The sequence below is a fragment of the Mustela nigripes genome, chromosome 17, assembly GCF_022355385.1.
Source record: "Mustela nigripes isolate SB6536 chromosome 17, MUSNIG.SB6536, whole genome shotgun sequence".
Lineage (NCBI taxonomy): Eukaryota > Metazoa > Chordata > Mammalia > Carnivora > Mustelidae > Mustela > Mustela nigripes.
Genome location: NC_081573.1, coordinates 12,107,334 through 12,131,212, shown reverse-complemented (window position 1 = coordinate 12,131,212; position 23,879 = coordinate 12,107,334). Strand labels below are relative to the sequence as shown.

The window sequence follows — 23,879 nt, the reverse complement described above, 5'->3', positions numbered from 1 at the left end:
CAATGAAATGGTTTTGTATCCTACTTCTATTGCTATTTCTGCATTTATTAGCTAGAAATTTTAAAGAAACATAAAGAATTTTCCATAATCTTCTATTCAGGTTCCTCAAAATACAGTCTGTACCAAAAAGGGGAGAAAGAGCTTGATAACATTTGCTCTGTTTAGCGATTTTCAGAATAATTATTTGGATCATTAACATCATCCTCAAACAATAACCAAATACTTTTTGTTTTTGTTTTTGTTTTTGTTTTTGTTTTTGTTTTTAGAGAGAGAGAGTGAGAGGTGGGAGGACGGTGAAGGGGCAGAGGGAGAGAAAGAATTGGTTTTTTAAAAATTTATTTTAGACAGAAAGAGCACATGAGTGGAGGAAGAGAGGGAGGGAGAGAGAATCCTCAAGCTGACTCCGCACTAAGTGTAGAGACTGATGCGGGGCCCAGTCCCAGGATCCTGAGATCATGACACCAGCTGAAAGCAAGAGTTGGACATTCAACCCACTAAGCTACCCAGGTGCCCCCAAATGTTTATCTCAGGGATAAAATGCCCCCTTTGCACTTGTACTCAGATTATGACCATAGTAGCCACTACCACAGCAGGAAAAAACATTTGTCAGTGGCTCTTCTTTTCAGGTAAGTCTAAGATTTTAAAAATAATTGTATCTGTGTTTGTTAGGGCTGTTGTAAAGGAAATAGAATCGACTGAGTGGCTTATAAACAACAGAGATTTAATTTCTCACAGTTCTGGAGACTGTAAGTCAAGATCAAGGTGATGGCAGATTTGGTGTCTCATGAGAGCCCACTTTCTGGTTCAAGATAGCTTCTTCACAGTGTCCTCACATGGTGGAAGGGTCAAGGAAACTTCCTAGTATCTCTTTATAAGGGTACCAATTCTATTATTAAGGCAGAGCCCTCACGACCTAATCACCTCTAGGGAGGTGAGGAGACACAGATGGAATTGCTGGGGTTGGAATACTGAGATGTATCCATACATGGAAGAATTTTTTTTTTTTTTTTTTTTGGCATGGGAAATAGGCAAAATGCCACATCATCTGGTTCCTCCTCCTCCTCTTCTCCCTCCCCCCTCCTTTTTTAGTGGGGTAGAGGCAAGGGGAGAGAGAGAGAATCTTAAGCAGGCTTCACGCCCAGCACAGAATCCAATGCGGGGTTCAGTCTCACAACCCTGAGATCATGACCTGAGCAGAAATCAAGAGTTGGATGCTTAACAGACTAAACCACCCAGGCACCCTGGACGTGAAACTCACAAAGTTGACTCTAAAGCTTCAGTCTATTTGGAGAGCAACAAGATGTTTATTAGTTCCAAGTTCTGAGTGAAGGTACTTTGTATCTAAATGATACTATAAAAATAACACTATGATATCTTGTGTTACTCCCCCACACAGTGAATGCGGGAGTAAGTGCCCCTTATGGAGTCTTTAAGCAACACTACAACAATGCTGTTTAAATTATACACAGTGGCATATGGAATTAAAGGTATCTTTACACTCACAGCTCCTAGAAGAGGTGGCACTGTACCTCATACAAGTGGCCAGATGGGGCCAGGGAACTGGCTAGACCAAGCAGGTGGGGGAGCCCAGAGTGAGGGAGTCAAAGGGGAGTACACAAAAGACTTAAGGGAATTCATTCATGCCCTGGAATGTCACTAGATCACAGGGAAGGATAAGAAAAGGAAGTTGTATAGGGGACTAACCTTATTATCACACCGGGGTACCTGCTCACGTGGGTGGGGTGCTCACAGCCTGATGTAGGACGTTGAGGCAGCAGGAAAACGTGGTTTTATTTTTCTTTTTAAAGATTTTATTATTTATTTGACACACACACAGAGAGAAAAAGAACACCAGCAGGCAGGCAGAGAGGGGGAAGCAGGCTTCCTGCTGAGCAGAAAACCCGATGCAAGGCTCCATCCCAGGACTCTGGGATCATGACTGAGCCAAACGCAGAGGCTTAACCCTCTGAGCCACCCAGGCGCCCCAAAACGTGGTTTTAAAGCATTTACAGTACAGTGTGACTGCTCGCTCCATGAGGAAATTTAAAATAAAAAGATGAAGAAAACGCAATTTGGGAAACTGCGGAAATTTCGGTGCGTCCCCTTTGAGAGTATCCGATGCTGCCCCGTTCTTCTCTTGAGCCTCCGCGCACCCTCTCCCAGCGCCCGGGTTCTAGAAAGAGCTGAGGAGCATTCCTCACTGGGTAGGAGGCAGGACAAAACTACATTACCCAGAAGGCCGTGCCGCCCGAAGGGGCGTCGCTGGGCCCGCTAGTAGAGGCGGGACTTCCGGCGTCGCGCGTGGACGTGTTTGTGACGTAGCAGGGGTGCGTGCGGGCTGTGAGTTACCGGCGGCTCATCGGGTGAACGGGGAAGGGCGGCGACTGGCCTCGCCCGCACACCTGCGGGACGCAGGGGTGGGCGGGCTGAGCCCGCAGGAGCCCCGCGGCCCGATGGCGCGGTCCCTGGATCCGGCGCAGGTGAGTGGGCGTGCGGGCAGGCGGTGTCCTGCGCCCCTGAGCTTCGCCGCTTCGGGTGGGACTTCTCCGCTCCAGAAGGCAGGTCGGGGTCCCGTGGGGGAGCGCCTATCTCTTTGGCAGCGGGTGGGATGCTGTGTGGAAGGGACAGGTGTGGCTCCTGCAGTCCTCCCCGGTTCCCGCCCCGCTCCGCCCCGAGTGTCCAGACCTGTAGTGCCCAGCGTGGATTCTGGCCGCGCCCCTTCCCGACCCCGTGACCTTGAGCGAGGTCCTCTCCCGCGCTGGACTCTTTTTTTCTCAGGTGTGAAACGGAGGAGTATGTACAGTTCCTCGTCCTGGGTTGAGGGAACTAGAAAGGGTCCGTGGGTGTTGTGTGTCCCCGGTGTCCAGCAGGGTCCCAGGAGCATCGCTCTGGGACCTCTCTCCTCGGAGATGTCTCCTGAGCCTGTGTTGGTCTTGGCTCAGCCCAGTGGGAGTCTGACCTCTGCCCCTTCCTGGCCTCTAGCCGCTAAAGCTAAGGGCTGGGGTGGAGGAGCTGCAGGAGTGGTTTTTTGGAATTGCTGCTGTGCTAGGGCAGAAAAGACGGAAGGGCAGGCTGGGGGCTAGGAAGGCCAGGCAGTTTATCTTTCCGTTAACAGCAAATGGAGCTGGCTTTCCCCTGACAGTAGTGAATCTGTTTTCGCTCAGTTTAAGACACTCAGATTTGAAAAATGAGTCCATTCAAATGGCCGGTGATGATAGTGTGCAGTAGCGTGTGCCATTGGACACAAACGCACAAGGGGATCCAGGTGAGTCTCCAGCAGTCAGCCCTGTTGTACCCTCTTCATAGCCTTGATCATGGTGAGCGCTTTTCTCACTCCCATCCACTGGGCACCCTCCCTCACTTTATTTCAGACCCACTCCAGTGTGCCATCCTGAAAGATGCCTTCCGTGTTGCCCCATGTAAAGTGGACTACAATCTTTTTAGTCTCCTTACTCTATTTTCTTGTCTTTAGATTCTTTAGGGCCCTCTGACATTGTCTTGCTGATTTTAGTTGCTTATTTAGGATGTGTTTCCAGCCCTGGATGGTGAGCGCCTATTGCTGCCCTATGCCAAGATCTAGAACGGCCTGGGCTTGTAAAAGGTACTCAGTAAATAGTTGAATGAGTGAATGGGTCTCCCCCTCAGGGGCTCCCATCATACTTAGATCAAATGCACGCAGCCCCCTCTCTGGCTCTCAGGGCTCTGTTCCTCAGTGCTCCCCTTCAGATCTTCCCATGCTCACTGCACCCAGTTGGGTGGTACTGAACTTGCCAAAGTCCTTCCCATATTGCAGCCATTGCCCTTGCACTTCCCTTCGTCCCAGGTCCTGTCCCCACGTCCCTGCAGGGCTGTGCCCTGTACTCTCTACTCTTGTGCATCCATGTCACCACTTAAAATAGCCTTTTTTAAGGTGCTTGTTTTCTGGTAATGCTGTCATCTTTTACTGGATGTTCAGATTCTTTCTCTGCTCCTTGAAAGTGAGACTGTGGGAAACTTTCTAGAGCTTCCTGAGCCTCCGGCTGCTGGAGGTAATGGTGGCATTCACCTTGTGGGCTGTGGGAGGGTTAGGAAAAGTCACAAAATACATTGAACACATTCCAGGCCAGGCACTCCACTGTTTGCCATGTGAACATTTTCTCTTTACTTCTCAGAACTGCCTGGTGAAGTGGGAACGATTAATTGTACTGATGTGGAAGTCAAGGCTTAGAGAAATGATGGGGTGTCCACCCCATGGTCACAGCTGGCAAGTGTCTGCTTCAAGAGTCTTAATAAAGTCCCTGGGAGTCTGGATCCAGAATAGGGGATTTTAAGTCACTTTATCTCCGTGTGAAGCCCTCAGCTGGGGCGGGCACAAGGGGAGGACCAGGGAGACTGAGCTACTGTTGCTGCAGTTCTCATTGTTGGGATTATCATCGCAATCACTTTCCCCGTTCTTCTGATGTCCCAGATCACCTACTGTCTGCCCCCACGGTCTTCCTGGGAATGCTACTGTCTGTTATCTCCAGCAGCTTCCCAGAGGAGGTTTTCTCTCAGCCATGACTGCATTATGTCCAAAGGCTGCATGTGTCTCCCCCTTGAGCCCAGCACAGAGCTCTGCTCTCAGGAGGCCTCATTGAGTCAGGCCTGGGTCTCTCCATATCTTGACCAGAGACTGAGTTATAGGGTTCTGACCCCATCCAGCAGCACAAGATCAACATCATTACCTCTGTTTGATTTTTCAGGTTTTGGTGACCTTCAAGGATGTGGCTGTGACCTTCACCCAGGAAGAGTGGGGACATCTGGACCTGGACCAGAGGGCCCTGTACCAGGAGGTGATGCTGGAGACCTGTGGGCTTCTGGTCTCATTGGGTAAGGGCTCACCTCTCATCCCTGTGGGGCAGCCCACCCTTCTTGATTCCTGGCTGATTAAGAAGGTCACAGGAGCCATCTTCCGTCTTCCCCAAAGACCCTGCAGTTTTCTGAGTCCTTGTCCTTCTACCTGGTCTCCCTGTGTCAGGTCTGCATTAGGGATCATTTGGAGAGAAACAGCCTTCTTCTGAACGCAGACTCACCCCAAGACTCAGCACACTCAGGCTGCGGTCTGATGTCCATATTCTAGACTACACAGGAGTCTCTTGGGTTAGGCGTCCGGGGCCCAGTTAGCACAGCTGTGAGTGATGGGTTGTTCTCAGGAGAGAGGGTAAGTCAGGCACATCCCCATATTTGTCATCAGTGCCCCAGGGATCTTCCTGAACAACACGGTCTCTGTAAAAAGACCCGTGGTGTCTTCATGATCATCACATGTTCTCCTGAGGCCTAGGTCACAGCCCTCCACTGGAGCAGGAGATGCTTTAGAAAGTGCACAGGAATGTCACAAAATGCCAGGGGTGGACACCTTGAGAAAGCCAGTCCTTTGACCGCCTCTGTCTAGAATGCTGATTGTTGTCAAGAGAAAGTCTCAGAACAGTGCTGAGTATTTCAGGTGCCCTAATTGTGGGTAATTTTTCCAGCAGAAGGAACAGCCTCTGGCTTACAATCCGGAGCTCTCTGCATGAACTTGCTGGGCTCTAATGGCATTACTTTGATTCTGTTGTTTTGATGGTAACCTGCCATTTGTGGAAAGTGAACTTGACTCTTTTCATTTACCACAGCAAAACAAAGAGTTCCATTTGAGAACAAAACACTTAACAAAAATTAAATGGGGTCCATTTAAAGAGAAGCCATCAGTGACAATGACGCCCTGTGTGTGAGAATACAGACCAGTCACTCTGAGTTAGGTGGGAAGGTGGATGCCAGTTCTTAGATGAGTTGTGATGAGTTGTAGGAGAATTAGGGGGAACTTAGGAGTATTTAGTCAGGTGGTCATAACCCATCATGGGTGCTGCAAAGAAGGCATCTCAGGGAGTGACATTGGAACTAAGCATTGAAGCTTGGAGGGGAGGTGGAGGAGGGGTTCCAGGTAGAGGAACCATATAAGAAAAGGCCCTGAGGGGAGAGTGGGCTCAACTCCTGTCAGAGCCAAAGGAACGTCTGGTTCACCTTTTCTGCTGCCCCTCAGTGCCAGGCACATAGGACACATCGGTGACCGTTACTGAGACCTGCCTGAATGAGTCCCAGCCTGAGGGTCAGAATCTGCCATTGGAGACTTCCTTGGGTCCTGATACCTCAGCCCTTGAAATGCTGTGCGGAACCCACCTGGCTGTGTTGAGCCGTATCTGGCTGCATGAAACAAAAACAAGCTGGAAAGTGGCTTTCCTTGAAGGAAATTCCCCATCTTGCCTAATGGGAAGCCCCAGGGTGGGGCTGCCCTGGATTGGAGGTTGCAGTTACATAGTTCTGTCCTCAGTGATATGAAGGTTCTCTCTGCTCCTCTTCCTGGACCAGGCATCAGCCTGTTCCTCAGGCTGGCGCTTTTGCAGGCCTGTGGGGTGCTGCAGCTAGGACTGGGGAAGCAGCCTCCTTGTTCAGCCTCCTTTCATGCTGGAATAAAGGCTTTGTCTTCAGCTCAGGTTACCTGCCTGTCTCAGATTACCAGTCCCATCAGAGATGCCATTCACTGATTTCTTCCCCTGGCAGGTTTTAGTTCTCTTGGGGAGAGAGAATTCCCTAGCGAGAGAGCCCAGAAATACTGATGGCTAGGCCTCAGCCCAAGCACTTTTGTTTCTTTCTGTTTGAGGTTGGAACCAAGCATCCCTAAGTGTTTCTGAAGCACAGGGTGTTCGAGAACAGCGACTTAGATTAATTACAGAATCCCTTCTGGAAGGAGGGGCTCACCTTCCTGGGGTCCCATGGCTGTGTGTGAAATGGCTTTTGCCGATGAGATTCAAAGACATTGATGTTGTCTGGACGGACAGGACTATCTTCTGTGGCAGTTGAAGCCAAGAATGAGATTTGTGCACTTGGTTTTCAGGTCACACATCAGCATTTTCTTCACAGCTTCATCCAGGTCTTGGCCCTGCCATGAAGTCCCACATGGGATGGAGATACTGCTTTTTTCTCATACACCACGACCTGTTTCTTTCTCCATCAACAGGGCATCCAGTTCCCAAAGCAGAGTTTGCCCACCTGCTGGAGCATGGGCAGGAGCTGTGGACAGGAAAGGGAGGCCTCTCCCATAGCACCTGCTCAGGTAGGAGCAGACAGGTGGTTGGGGGTTGTGGGGTGGTCAGGGAGCCTTCAGCAGGCAAGGAACCAGTGCCTCTGAACTTGTGAGCTCTTGGTCACATTCCTGGAGAACTGAATGAGAATGGAGTCTGCTAGTCTCTCAGATGAAGAGATTGTGCTTTGAAGAAGAAAGTAACCCATCCAAGACCACTCACTTGGTAGAGGCAGGACTGGAACAATGGCTTTCTGGCTGCAGAATGCGCTTAACTACCACGTGATGCCTCCCAGCAGAGCAGAAGCTTGTCATTTATACCATTGGTCTCGGAGTGTCCCTCCATCCCTCTTCTTCAGTCTTAATTCTCTTCCTTTCATGATCACCCTTCATTGTTGGCTTCACCAGGCATCTGGGGCCCTCTCTTCCTTTAACTGTTCAGCACTCCCCAAGAGTGACCCTACCCATGCTTGTTCGTTCCATTCCAACCCAGTGCTCCTTTCCTCTTCCTCTCTCTGGCAATTCTAATTCTCCATTAGGACTTAGCTCATGGGACACTTCTATGGGAAGATGACCTCTTTTTCTTCCCAGTCCTATTTGGGGCCACTTCTGTGTACTCTCTTAACACCAAGAGATACCAATTCTTGAAGCAAATACCCCACAGACAGTGTTCTCAAAATTGTCCTCCCTCCTCTTCTCCGGACTGTGAGGAGGGGTCTCCACTCCAGATCCTCGGTTCCCTGGTCCAGCCTGTCCTCGGGTTTTTCCCTTGAATGGTGTCAAGGCTACAAGGACCGTAGACAGTCATGGGAAACCCAGGATCCAGAGGTGGGGAACACAGCAGTCCCGGGGCGCTGTTTCACTCTCACTTTCCCACTGAAGTGTTGAGTTTGTTTCTTCCGTATTGAATCACTAGAAGTCCCCGTCTGTGTGTTGGCTTCTCTGCAGGTGACAGCATGAGACTTCAGACCAGGGACCCAAGCACTCCTCAGCTGGTTTTGTCTGAGGGAGTCTTGCTCCAGGGAAGCCTGACTCAGGGATCTTCAAAGGACTCCAGGTTGGCGCACGCCAAGGATTGGGAAGGGCTTGTGCAAATGCAGAAAGGTCAGTTGAAGCCTGGGACAGATGCTCAAAAAGAGACCCATCTTGGGAAAATGAGCCTTGAAGATGATGGTTTGGGGACAGAGGATAATCTGCACTCCTGGGTGTTACAGGAAAGAGTGTCTCAGGGACATGTTCTCCATGACTGTGACCCACAGGGACGCAGTAAAGGCCGTACGATTCATGCCGGGAATATTGTCTACAAATGCAAGCAGTGTGGGAAGGGTTTTAACCGGAAGTGGTACCTCGTTCGACATCAGCGGGTTCACACTGGAATGAAGCCCTATGAATGCAATGCATGTGGGAAAGCCTTTAGCCAGAGCTCAACCCTTATTCGCCACTACCTCATTCATACCGGGGAGAAACCATACAAGTGCGTGGAGTGTGGGAAGGCCTTCAAACGCAGGTCCTACCTCATGCAGCACCATCCAATTCACACTGGGGAGAAGCCCTACGAGTGCAGCCAGTGTCGAAAGGCCTTCACCCACCGCTCTACTTTTATTCGGCATAACAGGACCCACACTGGAGAAAAACCCTTTGAGTGCAAAGAATGTGAGAAATCCTTCAGCAACAGAGCACATCTGATTCAGCACTACATCATCCACACGGGAGAAAAGCCCTACGATTGCATGGAGTGTGGGAAGGCCTTCAGATGCAGCTCGGAACTCACGCAGCACCAGCGGATTCACACCGGGGAGAAGCCCTATGAGTGTGCCCAGTGTGGGAAAGCCTTTCACCGGAGCACGTACCTCCTTCAGCACTCTGTCATCCACACGGGGGAGACACCGTACAAGTGCCTCGAGTGTGGGAAGGCCTTCAAACGCAGGTCACACCTCCTGCAGCACCAGCGGGTTCATACTTGAGAGAAGTGCTCTTGGTGCCATGAATGTAGAAAGGCCTTCGCCTGCTTCTGCTCTTCTGTCCATCATGAGGGGAGCACAGTGGAGGAAACAAAAAACAAAAACCCTCTCAGTATAAAGAATGTCGGAGAGGTTGTTTTTGGGTCTTCAGGCACATGAGTGGTCATACTGGAAAGGAGGCCTGTGATGCAGTGAACATGAGAAAGCCTCCAGCCACTGCTCTCCGCCCACTCATCATGGGGTTCACACTGGAGAGAATTTTGAGAAGGCAGGTCACCCATGGGTCCACCTCTGTCTGCGTCAGAGAAAGCCTCAGGGAAACACATTCTGAAGGCAACTACTGAGGAGTCATTTTAGCCAGAAGAAGATACTTAACCATCTGAGAATGTGTAACAAACGGGAACCACATCCTTGTCATTACTGTGAGAAAACCTGTGACAGGTCAGCACTTAAGAGTCAGATGGAATGGGACACAGCGTAGGCCTTACTGTGAGAAGGATGTGGGAGACAGGCAGTGGGTACTGTGCACTTACAAAGACTTCCGACCACACATTTTCCCCTTGGTTGATGCTTAGAAAGCCATCTCAGCATTTTTTTTTTTAAAGAAGAAGGAAAAGGGGATGGAAATCTAGACTGTAAATGGAAAAAACAAATGTCTTCACAAACTTTCAGATTTCCCTGCCAAACCTCTTACAGTTTTTCATCAGTTTTATTATTTTGGTTGGGGGGAATGTTGGAGAGAAAGGGTCTCAGCCCTTCATTTTTATGTGTGTTTATGGCTCTTCTGTGTCAGGAAGCTGTCGTGAGGACAACTCTAGAGACGTTTGCTGGAAGCCTTGTTGCACACATCTCTACCCACAAGGAGCATCATTCTTTGTGAGAAATGTCAAGTCTGAGTCATGAGGTACTTGAACTTAGAAGGTTAGAATTCTGAAAGTAACATCACCTGCCACTTGCCTCTGATGTCTGAGAGCAGGGTCCGCATACAGCTGCATTAAAATATGCTCCCTTGGGACTGCTTAAGGCTTTGGTATTTATAAGTAAAACTCCTGTTTCTATGGTTTTTAAATGCCCAGTGTTCTCTCTTCCTCCCTATTTCTTGATTCCATTCTGCTCTTCTGTTTTCTTCATTTTCCCCTGACAAATGTGGAGGTGGACTTCTCAGCCAGGACCTAATTCTTTTGTGTTGTTGGGGTTTCACAGGTTAATCTCGTGGGGAGGACTATGCATTCCCCAGGCCCTCTCCACAGCCTTCTGGGGCTTACATTATTGCTAAAATCAGTGAGATGAAACACTCAGCTGAGGCAAAGTCATGATATGCCCAGAAAAACAGTATTCTCATTGTCTGATCTTATAAATGTGAAGTTTGGTTTCAAATGTCAGGGATTTGAAGAGGAGACTCCAGTTGTGTACATGCAGGGGTTGGGTTTGTGTGGGCTTCACAGTTGCCACCGTGGACATCCTGTTCCTTGGGTGCCAGCATTGGAGGTGGTCATTTGAAATTCATCCTGTGGACTGTCCTTCAACCCTAGTTTTCAAGGTACACAAGGTAATCAATGTTAATGGGTTAAACATGTACAGAAAAAATAAAAAGTGATTATTTCCTCACTTGGAGCTTTCCTCACATCATTTTAAAAGACTACATACACAGTTCACATGTTCATAGTGGGCCTGAGCCTTTTTTGTGACACACATAGTATGATTGCCTTCTTTGTGAGTTCGTAAGAGTTTTTGTTTGATAGTGTGCATGGTTTTTTGTTCTTTGGAAAGGACATTTGACTCAAAAGACCCCTGCCCTCTTCTCTCCTCTCTCTGGAGGATGGTATATGTTGTAGCTGTGGTTGTACTTGTGGCTGAGCTGTGAACTTCAACAACTTCAAGTTCTTGTGAACTTCAAGAGAGTTGGAGAAACCCCTTTGGAAACATCATGGTTTTTACCAAAGGTTCTTCTTTGCATGCCTGGAATGCTGACCCCAGTTTGTTCCAAAGCAGGAGTGATGCATTTTCCACTAGATGGACATCTGAGGATTGGTTCCCTCAACTCCAAGGTCTTCGCATATAGTCTTAACATGTTCAGTGCCAGGACCTACTATATATTTGCTGCTGGCTCTGCAGGGGTCTCCTGAGACCTCCATCCTTCCTCCACATGACCACTTCTGTGTTCTGGGCACACTGAGGAGTGGGGTGCCTGGGTGACTGAGGTGGCAGTCCTGTCCTTGAGCACGGAGGGAGCTTAATGCCTAGGGTAGGTGAGCAGAGTACACTGGAATCTAAAAAGACAAGGAAGTTGAGCACATGGCTTTGCCGGATTCTTAACCACCTTGAAAATTTTGTCTCCAAAACAGGATTCTTCTCCATAGGTGAGTGTACTCAGGATACTCAACTTGAAGGGAGGGTGGTAGTGACTTAGTAAAGTTAGGATAAGCAGCAGAGTGGATTCTTATAAATGGATAAGAAAGTGAAGGTGACATTTAGTGCTCCAAGAAATCATTTATTGTATATCTTATGAGTGTCTTGGATTCTTTTAGATATATGAGTTGCACAAAACTGCCACTTGTAGACGGTGCACGGGAGAAGAATGAGGCACAAACAAGTCAGCTGCAAGAGCAAGGGAGCAGGGGACAATAGCAGAAAAGACTGTTGCCCCGGAACAACTCAGTCCCGTTTTTATTAGGTATAGACAGTAATCAACAGAAGGGCTGAAGAAGGCCACATATTCATTCATATGCCTTGTAGATAAACAAGAAGGAAGGCAAAATACGTCTGGTCAAGCAGTATAAAGTTTATAGTTGAGCAGCACATTCAAGGAGTTCATCAAATTAGCCACGGGTGCTCTCAGGGGAAGGGGAGATAGGGGAGAATGAAGCAGTTGGCGTTCTAGCCTGAGTGGCCCCGGGCGTCCCCCGCTGCTTGGCTTCAAAGCCCTATATGGTCCCTTCCCCCCAGAGGCCTGTTGCCAGTATATGTTTTTCTTAAGGCTGCATCTAAACATGCTTGGTAACTTATTTCTCATGGGTTTTATTTTAAGTAGTACATTGTTCTGAGGGACAGTTACACAAAACAAAGGAATTTTGCCCTCATGGAACCTACTTTTCTGGGTGAGGAAATGCAATGTTCCTAACTCCCATAGCACGTGAGAAGGGGATGGGTTCTGTGGAAAAGAGGGGAGCAGGACGGCAGTGAAGAAAAAGGGAGGAGTCCTGACATTAGGATGTTCGCATTAGGGCTGGTACAGATGATGCGTTCTGGCATTTATTTTAGATGGTGAAAGAACCATCTATTTCTTTCTTTCTAATGTGTATGTGTATGTTTTTCCTGGCCGTACAGCATGAGGTAGTTTCTGTGGAGTAATGCTGAAGGCCAAGTGATCCCAATTTTTTTTCTTTTGTCTCTGATCTTAGGTGAAATATTAACATCATACATATGGCGTGTGTTGTAGAATATTTTCAGTGTTTAAGGAAAACCCATTCTACGCTTAAAAAAAAGCCAAAAATGGGTGAATTAGCATCAAATGATATCTTTTGCGTCATCTGAGTTGATTATGATACATACATTTTGTATGAAGTGGTAAAATGTGTTGATTTTTGAATTTTTAAAAACTTCAGTTTTCAACTTATAGTACAAAAATAGTACAAGATACTCATGTATAAATTCTGCCCAGATTAAACAGTTGTTTGTTCTGTGTCTTTTGTTTTATCAGTCTCTCCCCACACACGTACATGTGTGGGTTTCTGAACAATCCAAATTAATGGGGAGATACATTGCCTCCATACAAGTGGATGCTTTGGTGCATGTTTCTTAAGGGCACATTTTATATGATCAGAATATTATAATCAGGATATTCAGTATTGGTAAAATACTATTAAGTAATCCACAGGGCATGTCCAGATGTTACCATTGGTCCTAATACTGCCCCTTGGTGTCTACGGGTCTGTGAGCAAACCCAGAACAGCATGAGCATTTGGTTGTCACTGTTCTCCACTCCTTAATGAAGCAGTTAATCAGGCTTTGAGTTCCATGGACATGACATGTCATATAGTTTGTAGAATTTCCCTCTGTTTCTCTAATGTTTCCTAATGGTCATATTTTGCTCTTGCATTGTTTTATACTGAAATCACAGAAATGGTGCTGTATGTTTCATAGTACATCATATCGGGAGGTACGTGGTATCCGTATTTACCAATACGGATAGTAACTTCAGTCACTTCTGTAAGTTTGTGTTCTTGACTCAAGAATTACTATTTCCCTTTATTTTTTGTAACATTTTAAGAGTTTATTTGAGCAAAAGGTGATTCAAATCAGGGCAGCATCTAATCTAGCAGATAGAAGGGAACTCCAAGGAGCTGTACAAAATGAAATACTTTGATAAGGGAGAAGGAAGTAGGAACAAAGAAGTGATCCTAGGCAAAAGATGGGTTGGTTCATACAAGGTCACTTTCCTTTAGGAGATGGCTGGAGGCCCTCAGGCAAAGTACCTGACTAGTGCTGATCAGGAGATCCTGATGGTTTATGGTTCCATTTTTGGGAGGGCCAAACTGTAATTAAATTAAGTCTTGGGTGGGGGTGGCTCAGTGGGTTAAAGCCTCTACCTTCGGCTCAGGTCATGATCCCAGGGTCCTGGGGTCGAGCCCGGCATCGGGCTCTCTGCTCAGCGGGAAGCCTGCTTCCTCCTCTCTTTGCCTGCCTCTCTGCCTGTTTGCGATCTCTCTCTCTCTCTGTCAAATAAATAAATAAAATCTATTAAAAAAATTATGTTTTGGTTTGGTGATATAGAGCTTAACATAAGGGACTCCGTATCGGGCCTGTTGTTTTATTTCCCTTTATTTGTAGTATGTAGTTACTCAGAAGATGTTCTGAAACTGCGTGACTATACTGATCCACGTCAGTGTTTCAGCCCATAGCTTCAGCCACCACTGATGATCAAGTCCCATCAGTCTTCCCACATTTATTAGTTGGCATTCGACTTTGGAAGTAAGTTTCTCAATGGATCGTTCACTCATTTTTATTAATTCATGGAATTAATAGTATGGAATGATGCATGCTTAAACATATAAGTGGGCCATGCATTGTGATGCTTGACTCTCCAGGCACAGCTTAGGGGAGCTCCTTCCACTTTACTTCTTTGTCCCCTTTTAACGTCACCATCCCACTGTGAACACAACTTTCTGGTATAAGAGACTTATTTCCAACTTGACAGAACCCATGGTATTAACTTTATAGCAAACACATTTTAACAGCAGTCACAGGAATCTGAAGACAATTGAATTACATAAGCAGCCTCATGCCCAGAAAATAACATGGCATCTAGTTTTCCACGTAAAAAATAATCAGTAAACATCTGTCCTAGTTAAGGAGCACCTGGGTAGCTCAGTCGTTTGAGTGTCTGCCTCTGGCGCTGGTCATGATCCTGGGGTCTTAGGACCCAGCCCAGAGTCCGGCTCTCCCCTCAGCAGGGCTCTTCCCTCAGCAGTGAGTCTGTCTCTCCCTCTCCTCCTGCCTGCTGCTCTGAATACTTCTGCTCTCTTTATGCCAAATTAATTAATTAATTGGGAATGATTGAATTAGCAGTCCGAACTCATAATTTACGTAGCAACTACAATGCTAAAATGGAATGAAAAAAATCTCTAAATGCTATATGTGAAACGAGAAAATAGGAGATATTTGTTAGATGAAAAAAAGTCAAGGTTCAGTATACTCTACCATATCCTGATTTTTTTAACTTAGAAAAATATAAAGAAATGCATGTGCATTTCTTTATGTGTATGTGTACATTTGTACTTACATATTCAGTCGCTTTTAAAGACTGTTTAAGGATGAGCCATTGTAAGAAGTGTGACTCCTGGGGCACCTGGGTGGCTCAGTTATTAAGCGTCTGTCTTTGGCTCAGGTCTTAATCCCAGGGTCCTGGGATTGAGCCCCACATTGGGCTCCCTGCTCAGCGGGAAGGCTGCTTCTCCCTCTCCCACTCCCCCTGCTTGTGTCCCCTCTCTCACTGTGTCTCTCTCTGTCAAATAAAAATAATAATAATAAAATTTTTAAAGATTTTTGTTTATTTGACACATCACAAGTAGGCAGAGAGGCAGGCAGAGAGAGAGAGAGAGAGGAAGAGGCAGGCTCCCTGTTGAGCAGAGAGCCTGATTCGGGGCCCGATCCCAGGACCCTGGAATCATGACCTGAGCCAAAGGCAGAGACTTTAACCACTGAGGCACCCAGGCGCCCCAATAATAAAATTTTTTAAAAGGAGTGTGACTGCTTTAGAAAAGTCACTAACCAGGGTTTAAAGACAGGAAGAGACACTAGTTATGAACTCACCAGATGTTATATGTTTGATTTTGGGAAAACTATAAATATTTTTGGTAATAACATTATCAAACCATGTTAAAATGAAATCAAAATCCATAAAATTCAAAGGCAAAAGTATGTAAACTTGATTGTGCAATAAGTGTAGAGCTTCCCTACAAAGGAGTAATAATTCAAACAACACAGAAAAAAAGAAGTTCTGACTGTATATTACTAGTGATACATAAAGGTAGAAATATCTGCAAGGGCCTTAAAATTTCATGAATCATCATATTATTGTTAAATACTGAAACAAATTAAGTACATGTATTTATGTAACTGGAATCAGGACTTTCGCCAACAAAGAAAAGATACAGAAATATAAGGGTAATGTATTTATGCAAAAATACTGTGACATCAGGGCGCCTGGCACAGTTGGTTAAGTCTCAGACTCTTGTTTTTGGTTCAGGCCCTGATATCAGGGTCGGGGGTTGGAGCCCCAGTGTGGGCTGCTGCTTTTTTTTTTTTTTTTTTTTAAAGATTTTATTTATTCATTTGACACACACAGATCACAATTAGGCAGGGGGGGAGGGGGGGGGGGGGCGGGAAGCAGGCTCCCTGCTGAGCAGAGAGCCCGATGCGATGTGGGGCCTCAATCCCAGGACCCTGGGATCATGACCTGAGCCGAAGGCAGAGGCTTTAACCCACTGAACCACCCAGGCAACCCCCTTATTATCTTTTTAATACCTGTAGAATCTCTAGTGATGTCACTTCTAATATATATTTATTTATTTATTCTAACATTTCCAACATTGGAAGTTTGTATATTCCCCTCTTTTTATATGATCAGTTTGGATAGAGGTTCATCAGTGTATTGATCTTAAAGCTTCGGGTTTCATGAATTTTCTGTACAGTTCTTCATTGTCTATTGCATTCATTTTTGTTTTGATCTTTATTATTTCCTTCTGCTTTCTCTGCATTTCAGTTCTCTTTTTCTGGTTTCTAAAGGTGAGATCCTTGATTTGAGACCTTTCTCTTTTTAAGTAGCTTCCACACCCAATGTGGGGCTTGCATTCACCATCCTGAGATCAAGAGTCACATGCTTCACAGAATGAGCCAGCCAGGTGCCCAGAGACCTTTTTTTTTTTTTTTTTTTCCTGTAAGTGTTTAATGTGATAAGTTTTCCTTGAACTACTGCTTTAGAAGCCTCCCACAAGGGCACCTGGGTGGCTCAGTTGGGGTCTCTGCTCATCCGGAAGCCTGCTTCCCCTCCTGTCTCTCTGCCTGTCTCTCTGCCTACTTGTGATCTCTGTCCGTCAATAAATAAATAAAATCTTTAAAAAGAAAAAAAGGGGGTGCCTGGGTGGCTCAGTGGGTTAAAGCCTCTGCCTTCGGCTCGGGTCGTGATTCCAGGGTCCTGGGATCAAGCCCCATATCAGGCTCTCTGCTCAGCAGGGAGCCTGCTTCCCCCTCTCTCTGCCTGCCTCTCTGCCTACTTGTGATCTCTGTCTGAGAAATAAATAAATAATCTTTTAAAAAAATAAAAATAAAGAAAAAAAAAGAAGCCTCCCACAAATTTTCTTATGTTGAGGGTTTTTTTCCCCATTCTGTACAAAATACTTTTCTCCAAAGCAATTTTTTAAGAAAAATTTTGGGATGCGTGTGTGACAAGGACACAGTCATTAAACTTAGAAGGGATCCTCTTAAGGAGCTCGTACAAAAGTGCTATTGCAAATGTGGTTAACTGCCATACCTCTTTGTCCACTATAAAACATGCTCCTGAGATCATGAGCAAAACCAGGATGCCTACTCTCCACACTTGTGTCCAGTATTAATACTGGTGTTCTTGTCTAGTGCAGTAAAACAGGAAAATGGGTATGTACCATTTGGGCAGGAATAAATGAGGAATTTATCACTAGCCACCTTAACATTTTCCTCCAAATTTCATCTTTGCTGAATCCTACTACGGAGACCCAATTTACTATCGTAATGCTTCCCCACCCCCTCACTTTCTTTAAGCAGTCTGGTTCTTTTCTCCTTCCGTGAGACCTATTACCTTCCAAGACACCAAGTAATTCAACAAGACCCATTGCTTGTCTGTTTTTCTTTACCACAAGGCAATTTCCATAAGGAAACACTCCTTGTTTATTTTCTGTGCACTCATATACCATATACCTAGAAATGTGCCTGACCCACAAAAGGGACACTGTTAAGTATCTGCTGAAGCACTGAACAAAGCAGAGTTCCCGTCATTTGCAACGTCATATGTTGTTTCTAACTCTACACATCCATTAGGGTCTCTCCCTTTAATTTCAGTACCTTCAGGGCTCTGAGGGAGGAAGAGAAATATTTTGGATATAAATACCGAACTAAGTGGGTAAGATGTGCTCAGCTTCGTTCTTTCACTTAGGGGGGATTTCAGTGTCTTCTGTTCAATTACATTAGGATTTTTGCTCTCCCCATGCTGTTGTGCCATTCCTGTTGGATACCTCCATCAATCACTTTTAATAGTTCAGTGATAACGCACAATTCATAAATATTTTCCAGAAGTAATCTTAAATCCCCCATAGACACTGTCAATGCAATTACAGGTGAAATGATAATCACTTTCAGAAACCAAATGAGGTCATGGCATCTCAAAACCTTAACCTCAGGGTCCAAAAGCCCCATTTCCACACCCACACAGGTACCATCACTGCAGCCACTGGCCTCACAGCACACACCAACTGGGTGAGTAGCTATTTTTTTTTCCCGGTTCTTCATTATAGTAAGGAATTTATCTCAGGAAATCCAGGAATATCCATTCTCTTAAAAGCATGAGGCTTTCTGAAATCGAACATAAAAGACTGAGGGGCATAGGAGACATCTGCTCTTGGAACCCAGCTGAGGAAACCAGAGGCTCTTGCCACCCTTGTCCACCTGGCTCAGGGCCACCCCAGTGGCCCCCTCTCCCTCAGTTACAGCCCTTGTGAAACTCTTTCTCACTTGCCCTCAGCACACCGCACCTCACAGGTTCCCCTCTAGAGACTGAACATGCAGGCGCGTGGTCAGCAGTAAGAGAACAGGAGCCCCAGATGGTGAGTGTCTGAGTGCCACCCAGTAGATGCCCAAGGGCTTCTGGAGACACTGCTCTACGTGGTGCACCGGGGAGGCGGCACGTCATGCTAACTAAAGTCTAGTATGTTTAGAAATTTCTCTCATTTGTAAACATTCATATCTCATTTACAGAAAATACTGTCTCATTTGTTTGCATGATAGAAACAAAATTTTCATGGTAAGAAAAATGTGGCAAGGGCGCCTGGGTAGCTCAGTTGGGTAAGCAGCTACCTTGGGCTCAGGTCATGATCTCAGGGTCCTGAGATAAAGCCCCGTGTCAGACTCCTTGCTCAGTGGGGAGTCTGTATCTTCCTCTCCCTTGGCTGCTTCCCTTGCTTGTGCTGCCTCGCTTATGCTCTCTTTCAAATAAATAAAATCTTAATACACACACACACACACACACACACACACACACACATACAAAGGTAGCAAAAAGTTTGTGGGGGACAGACAAAAGGAATAATCAGGACTTTAATAGTCCTTTAGTACTGATTTTAAGCTTTTAATAGGGCTTTAATTTTGCTTTAATATTTCACCACATTATTTAGCTTAAATTATTTCCTTTAAAGAATATTTTAGTAGACTATTTGGTATTTTACAAAACTGTATTTAGTGTATTTATATTTATAATTATAGAGACAATATTTACTACATACAGAAAACTGGTTGATTTCTGATTATTTTTATAGCATATACGTAAATGTTAAACTATGTTGTTAGGGCGCCTGGGTGGCTCAGTGGGTTAAGCCGCTGCCTTCGGCTCGGGTCGTGATCTCAGGGTCCTGGGATCGAGTCCCGCATCGGGCTTTCTGCTCAGCAGGGAGTCTGCTTCCCTCTCTCTCTCTCTGCCTGCCTCTCAGTCTACTTGTGATTTCTCTCTGTCAAATAAATAAATAAAATCTTTAAAAAAAAAAAAAAAAATAAACTATGTTGTTAATTCTAACCTTTTATGTGGTCCGATAGTGCCTCTGAGATACTCAGGAATTTCAGCTCTCAGTCTATTTCCATTTAAAATAAATATATCTCACAGCTATTTTGCCTGCCTTGTTGAAATGCCAGGAAATTGGTGAGCCAATAAGGGACCAGCAGAGTCCTCTTATTTGTGATCAATTTGGGAATATTTCCGTATTTCTCCATTCAGTACCGAACAGAGTATTTCTTGAAGAAAGCCCATTCTTGGGAAGCCTCCCCTTAAAATCTTGTTGAATTTCATTTTCTATTAATATATTTTAGATCTTAGCTTCTTTTTCCATCAGTGATAAGGTTTTTTATCTGAGTGAAATCACTGACTTGCCACAAAGGCTCATACAAATCAGACTTGGTTTGGATACCTGCCGCCAAAGAGTTTTCTTAACGTGATTATTTCTTTCTTTTAAATAGTATGGTAACTTATTAAGCTAGATTCCTTATTTTTAGAATTATGTAAAAATCTGACACATTTCATTAACTGATGAGCACACAAGCACCTGTATATTAGGCAGGTTTTACTTTCTTTAGTTTCCAAACTGCTCATTTATCTGGTCCCTCTAGATACAGACATCATCTGATTTTTCGAGTCCTGTCTAAAGATAGAAAAACATTTAAATATAGTCAGAATAACATAATTTAACAATGAAACACTAAGAATAAAAAGCACATTGTCTCAGGTTGAAAAATATTTTCTTGAAGACATAAAACTTAGAAAATATTATTGAGAATAAAATGCTTTTGAAAACTGGCACAATGGAAAATTCCAAATATGTGTGAAAGATAATAGCATCAGGCTCATAGACTGAGTACCACTTTCAGCACAGTGATTTCATTTCATCTACACTGCTACTCACATTATCCACACTGGATTACTTAACAAATTCATATATGTCATTATATTCTTGAGTAAATAATCAAGAACATACTTCAACACAATGATATGGGATCTAAAGATGGTTTCCATTCACAAGGAGGACCTGAGTATACCTCCATAATTATTGTACAATAACAAAAACAATAATTAACATTATTATTTAACCATTTAGCCATTAAATAACAATAATAGCTCATGTTTTCCTTATTTCCTCAAAAAAACCACACCCCACTAATAATCATTTGAATCAGGATCTAATCAATATCCCCATATAATTCATGGTTGTTTTTTTTTTAAAGATTTTATTTATCAGAGAGAGTGTGAGAGAGCACAAGCAGGGGGAGCTGCAGACGGAGCAGGCAAAGGGAGAAGCAGGCTCTCTGCTGAGCAAGGAGCGCAGTGCAGGACTCCAGTCCAGGACGCTGGGATCATGACCTGAGCCAAAGGCAGATGCTTAATGGACTGAGCCACCCAAGCCTCTCTAATTTGTGTTTTTCTATTAAGAGTCTGGCAAATAATAAGTCCTCCTATTTTCCCCCTCATTTTTAATAAAAAATAAATGGATCATTGATCTAGAATAATTTAATACATTCTATTAATTTATTGCATTCCACTGATATTGTTTCACACACTGTCCCAAACAGCCATGAAATGTGTGATTTTTGTTAATGGTTTACTCAAATTATAGTCATTTATTGTGAAGGATACTTCAGAGGTAGTATAGTTCCTTCTTACTGCCTCCCACTAGAAGTTTTTCACAGTGTTCTTGCTTGATGGTTTAACAAGATGTTTCATTTTTCCCATGTGGATTAGGAATTGTCAAATTTTTGTCAAGATGTCTTATACCTTTTTAGTGAGAAACTGCATTTAGAGGTCACAATCTGTAGAATGGAGGTGCTCACCAGTTGGTCGTAATAGCTAGACTTGTTCATGTCTCTGTATATTTTAAATAAAATACAGATTGGTTAATGTTGATTTTTTTTCAAGGAAATGAAAAAATATAGCATCTTAAAACAGTTTGGTTTTCTATTTCTTTTATTTTTTCCTAAAAGTCTTGATTCTCACGTATATTAATATTCTTATTCCATCATTTTAAAAAACTATGATTTTACTAAAGAATATGATATTAGATACCAGTTCACAATTTCCTGGCTGGTGTTTTGTCTGAATATATCCCAATAAAAATAAACAGACAACATTATTTTTTTAAGTTTCTCAAAAGTTATTATTTATGTGGATTGGCCCCAAACTTCACACATAACAAGGTTTGCACACATACACACAAACATGTCTTAAAATTCATTTGACATTGAAAGTAATGGGTTATTCTATTATACATTTGTTTTATGTTGTTTGGTAAAGATGTAAAGTATTTCCAGTTTTTTTTTTAAGAAGATTTAATCTTTTATTTGACAGAGAGAGAGCAAGATCACAAGTAGGCAGAGTAGCAGGCAGAGAGAGAGGGGGAAGTAGGCTCCCTGCTGAGCAGAGAGCCCCCTGCGGGGCTTGATCCCAGAACCCTGGGATCTTGACCTGAGCCGGAGGCAGTGGCTTAAGCCATTGAGCCACCCAGGTGCCCCAAAGTATTTCCAGTTTTATAACAGTCATAACATAATACAAGGTCAGTTCAGAGAAGTCTAGCCTCCAACTTTCTCTGTCCATGAGGACATCATTTTTATGTTTTTGTTAATCCTCCCATAGTCCTCTTCAAACTATATTTCTTTATATTCATACTTATATTTATACTAGTATTCTTTGAATTCTTAGAAAAATAAACCTACTTCATCTGCTCGTCTGCATCTCACTTTTTTCCCATGTAAGAATATATTCTGGAGGTAACTCCATACTTGCAGTGAGGAGTTCCTCCTTGTCTACAGCTGCAGTGAACCAGGGCCTGTTTTGCTCGATGTTTATGTTATTTCCAAAGCACAACATTAGTAAGTGACCCTCACACACATACTCTTAATGCTCGTTTACAGTGAGAAACCTGTGTTGAGCTTAACACTAGAACTGCTGGGCAGGATGATGATAACATACATATTTTTAATTCTTCTGACTTCATTTAAGATCAAGCTCCACTAGATATTAGTGTGACGAGTTCTGTCAACTTGGAAATGGGGATTTTCTTCCTCTGCCAGGGTTTGGCATCATGGGTAATTCTTCACTCCTTTGTCTTAATCATTTCATTCTGCTTGCTGGATGCAAGATGAGACCCAGAAGCCTTATTCTAAATCAACTATTACTAGCTAGATCCTTAATTCTTTTCTCTATAGGGATTCTTCAGGCAGTGGCAGTTTGGGAAAGAATTTGTGTCCTGGATGATGCAGAATTTAAACCTGTCTTTTTTCTTTTTTTAAAATACAGAATGGGCAGGGGGTTTTCCTTAGCACCACCTCCCTCCTCGGTGGCCTTCAGGCCAATGAGCTCTGCCCTCAATTTCTTTAGATGGATGGAACTCAAAGGTAAATCCACAGAGTGCATTGGCTTCTGATCAAACACACACACAGGCACATGCAAATGTGACAAGCGCATCAGTGTACACACACACCAACACACACACACCAACAAAGGGTGCTATAGTTCATTTTTTTTTTTTTTTTTTTTTTTTTTAAAGATTTTTTTTTTTTTTTTTTTTGAGAGAGAGAGAGAGAGAGAGAGAGAGTGAGCACAGGCAGGCAGAGAGGCAGGCAGAGTCAGAGGGAGAAGAAGGCTCCCTGCCGAGCAAGGAGCCCGATGTGGGACTCGATCCCAGGACACTGGGATATGACCTGAGCCGAAAGCAGCTGCTTAACCAACTGAGCCACCCAGGTGTCCCGGGTGCTATAGTTCTTATTTAATTGCTTGCAAAGTGAATGTCAGTCAGGGCCAATTAGAGAAACCACACCAGAATTTTCACAGTGAGAGTTTAATATAAAAGACCAATAGGAGATTTCTATAATGACAGATTGGTCAGTAAAAACAAAAAGAGCCCCAAAACATACAGGAAGAGCAAGTATTAGAAGTGACCACCCTTTGGGCTGAGACTGTGTGTCCAGGTGGGGGTTGAGATACCCTCAACCCTACCAGAGAGCTTGTCCTTTATAAGATCTTGTCCAAAAGGGCAGGTGGTGACTTATGGAATGACAGAGTTGCTTTGATGCCTCACCAGCCGTACTTCTGGGAACTGTCCTCTGGAAGTCGGGAGTGTCTGGGAAAACTATTCTTGAGGGTCAGAGGTAAGCCACTTTAAAAGTTCTTGGGGATGGTGGTGTTGGGAAAGCTGCTGGCTAGCATGCACGGCCGGACCTGAGAGCTGGAGACTGCCAGAGATTTCTCTGTCATTCCGTGGTCCAGCTGTGCACTCGCCCACAGGGTACAGATTTCATCCTGGGATAGGCTGTGTGACGGCTCTATCTCCAGCCTGGAGTTCCTTATATCTGACAATCCCAAACTATTCAGAGTTCAGGAACTCCAGGCTGGAGATATTTTTAAAGATTTTATTTATTTATTTGACAGAGAGAGATCACAAGTAGGCAGAGAGGCAGGCAGAGAGAGAGGAGGAAGCAGGCTCCCTGCTGAGCAGAGAGCCCGATGCGGGACTCGATCCCAGGACCCTGAGATCATGACCTGAGCCGAAGGCAGCGGC

At 44.6% G+C, this 23,879-nt stretch overlaps 1 protein-coding gene across 1 annotated transcript; it reads left to right on the top strand.

The window, feature by feature from the left end:
- Positions 1–2,122: 2,122 nt before the first annotated feature.
- LOC132005139 (zinc finger protein 550-like) lies at positions 2,123–10,644 on the top strand. Its single transcript, XM_059381970.1, has 4 exons — positions 2,123–2,480; positions 4,722–4,848; positions 7,013–7,108; positions 8,024–10,644. The coding sequence occupies exons 1-4, from the start codon at positions 2,454–2,456 to the stop codon at positions 9,037–9,039; spliced, it is 1,266 nt and encodes a 421-aa protein (XP_059237953.1). The 5' UTR covers positions 2,123–2,453; the 3' UTR covers positions 9,040–10,644.
- Positions 10,645–23,879: the final 13,235 nt, after the last annotated feature.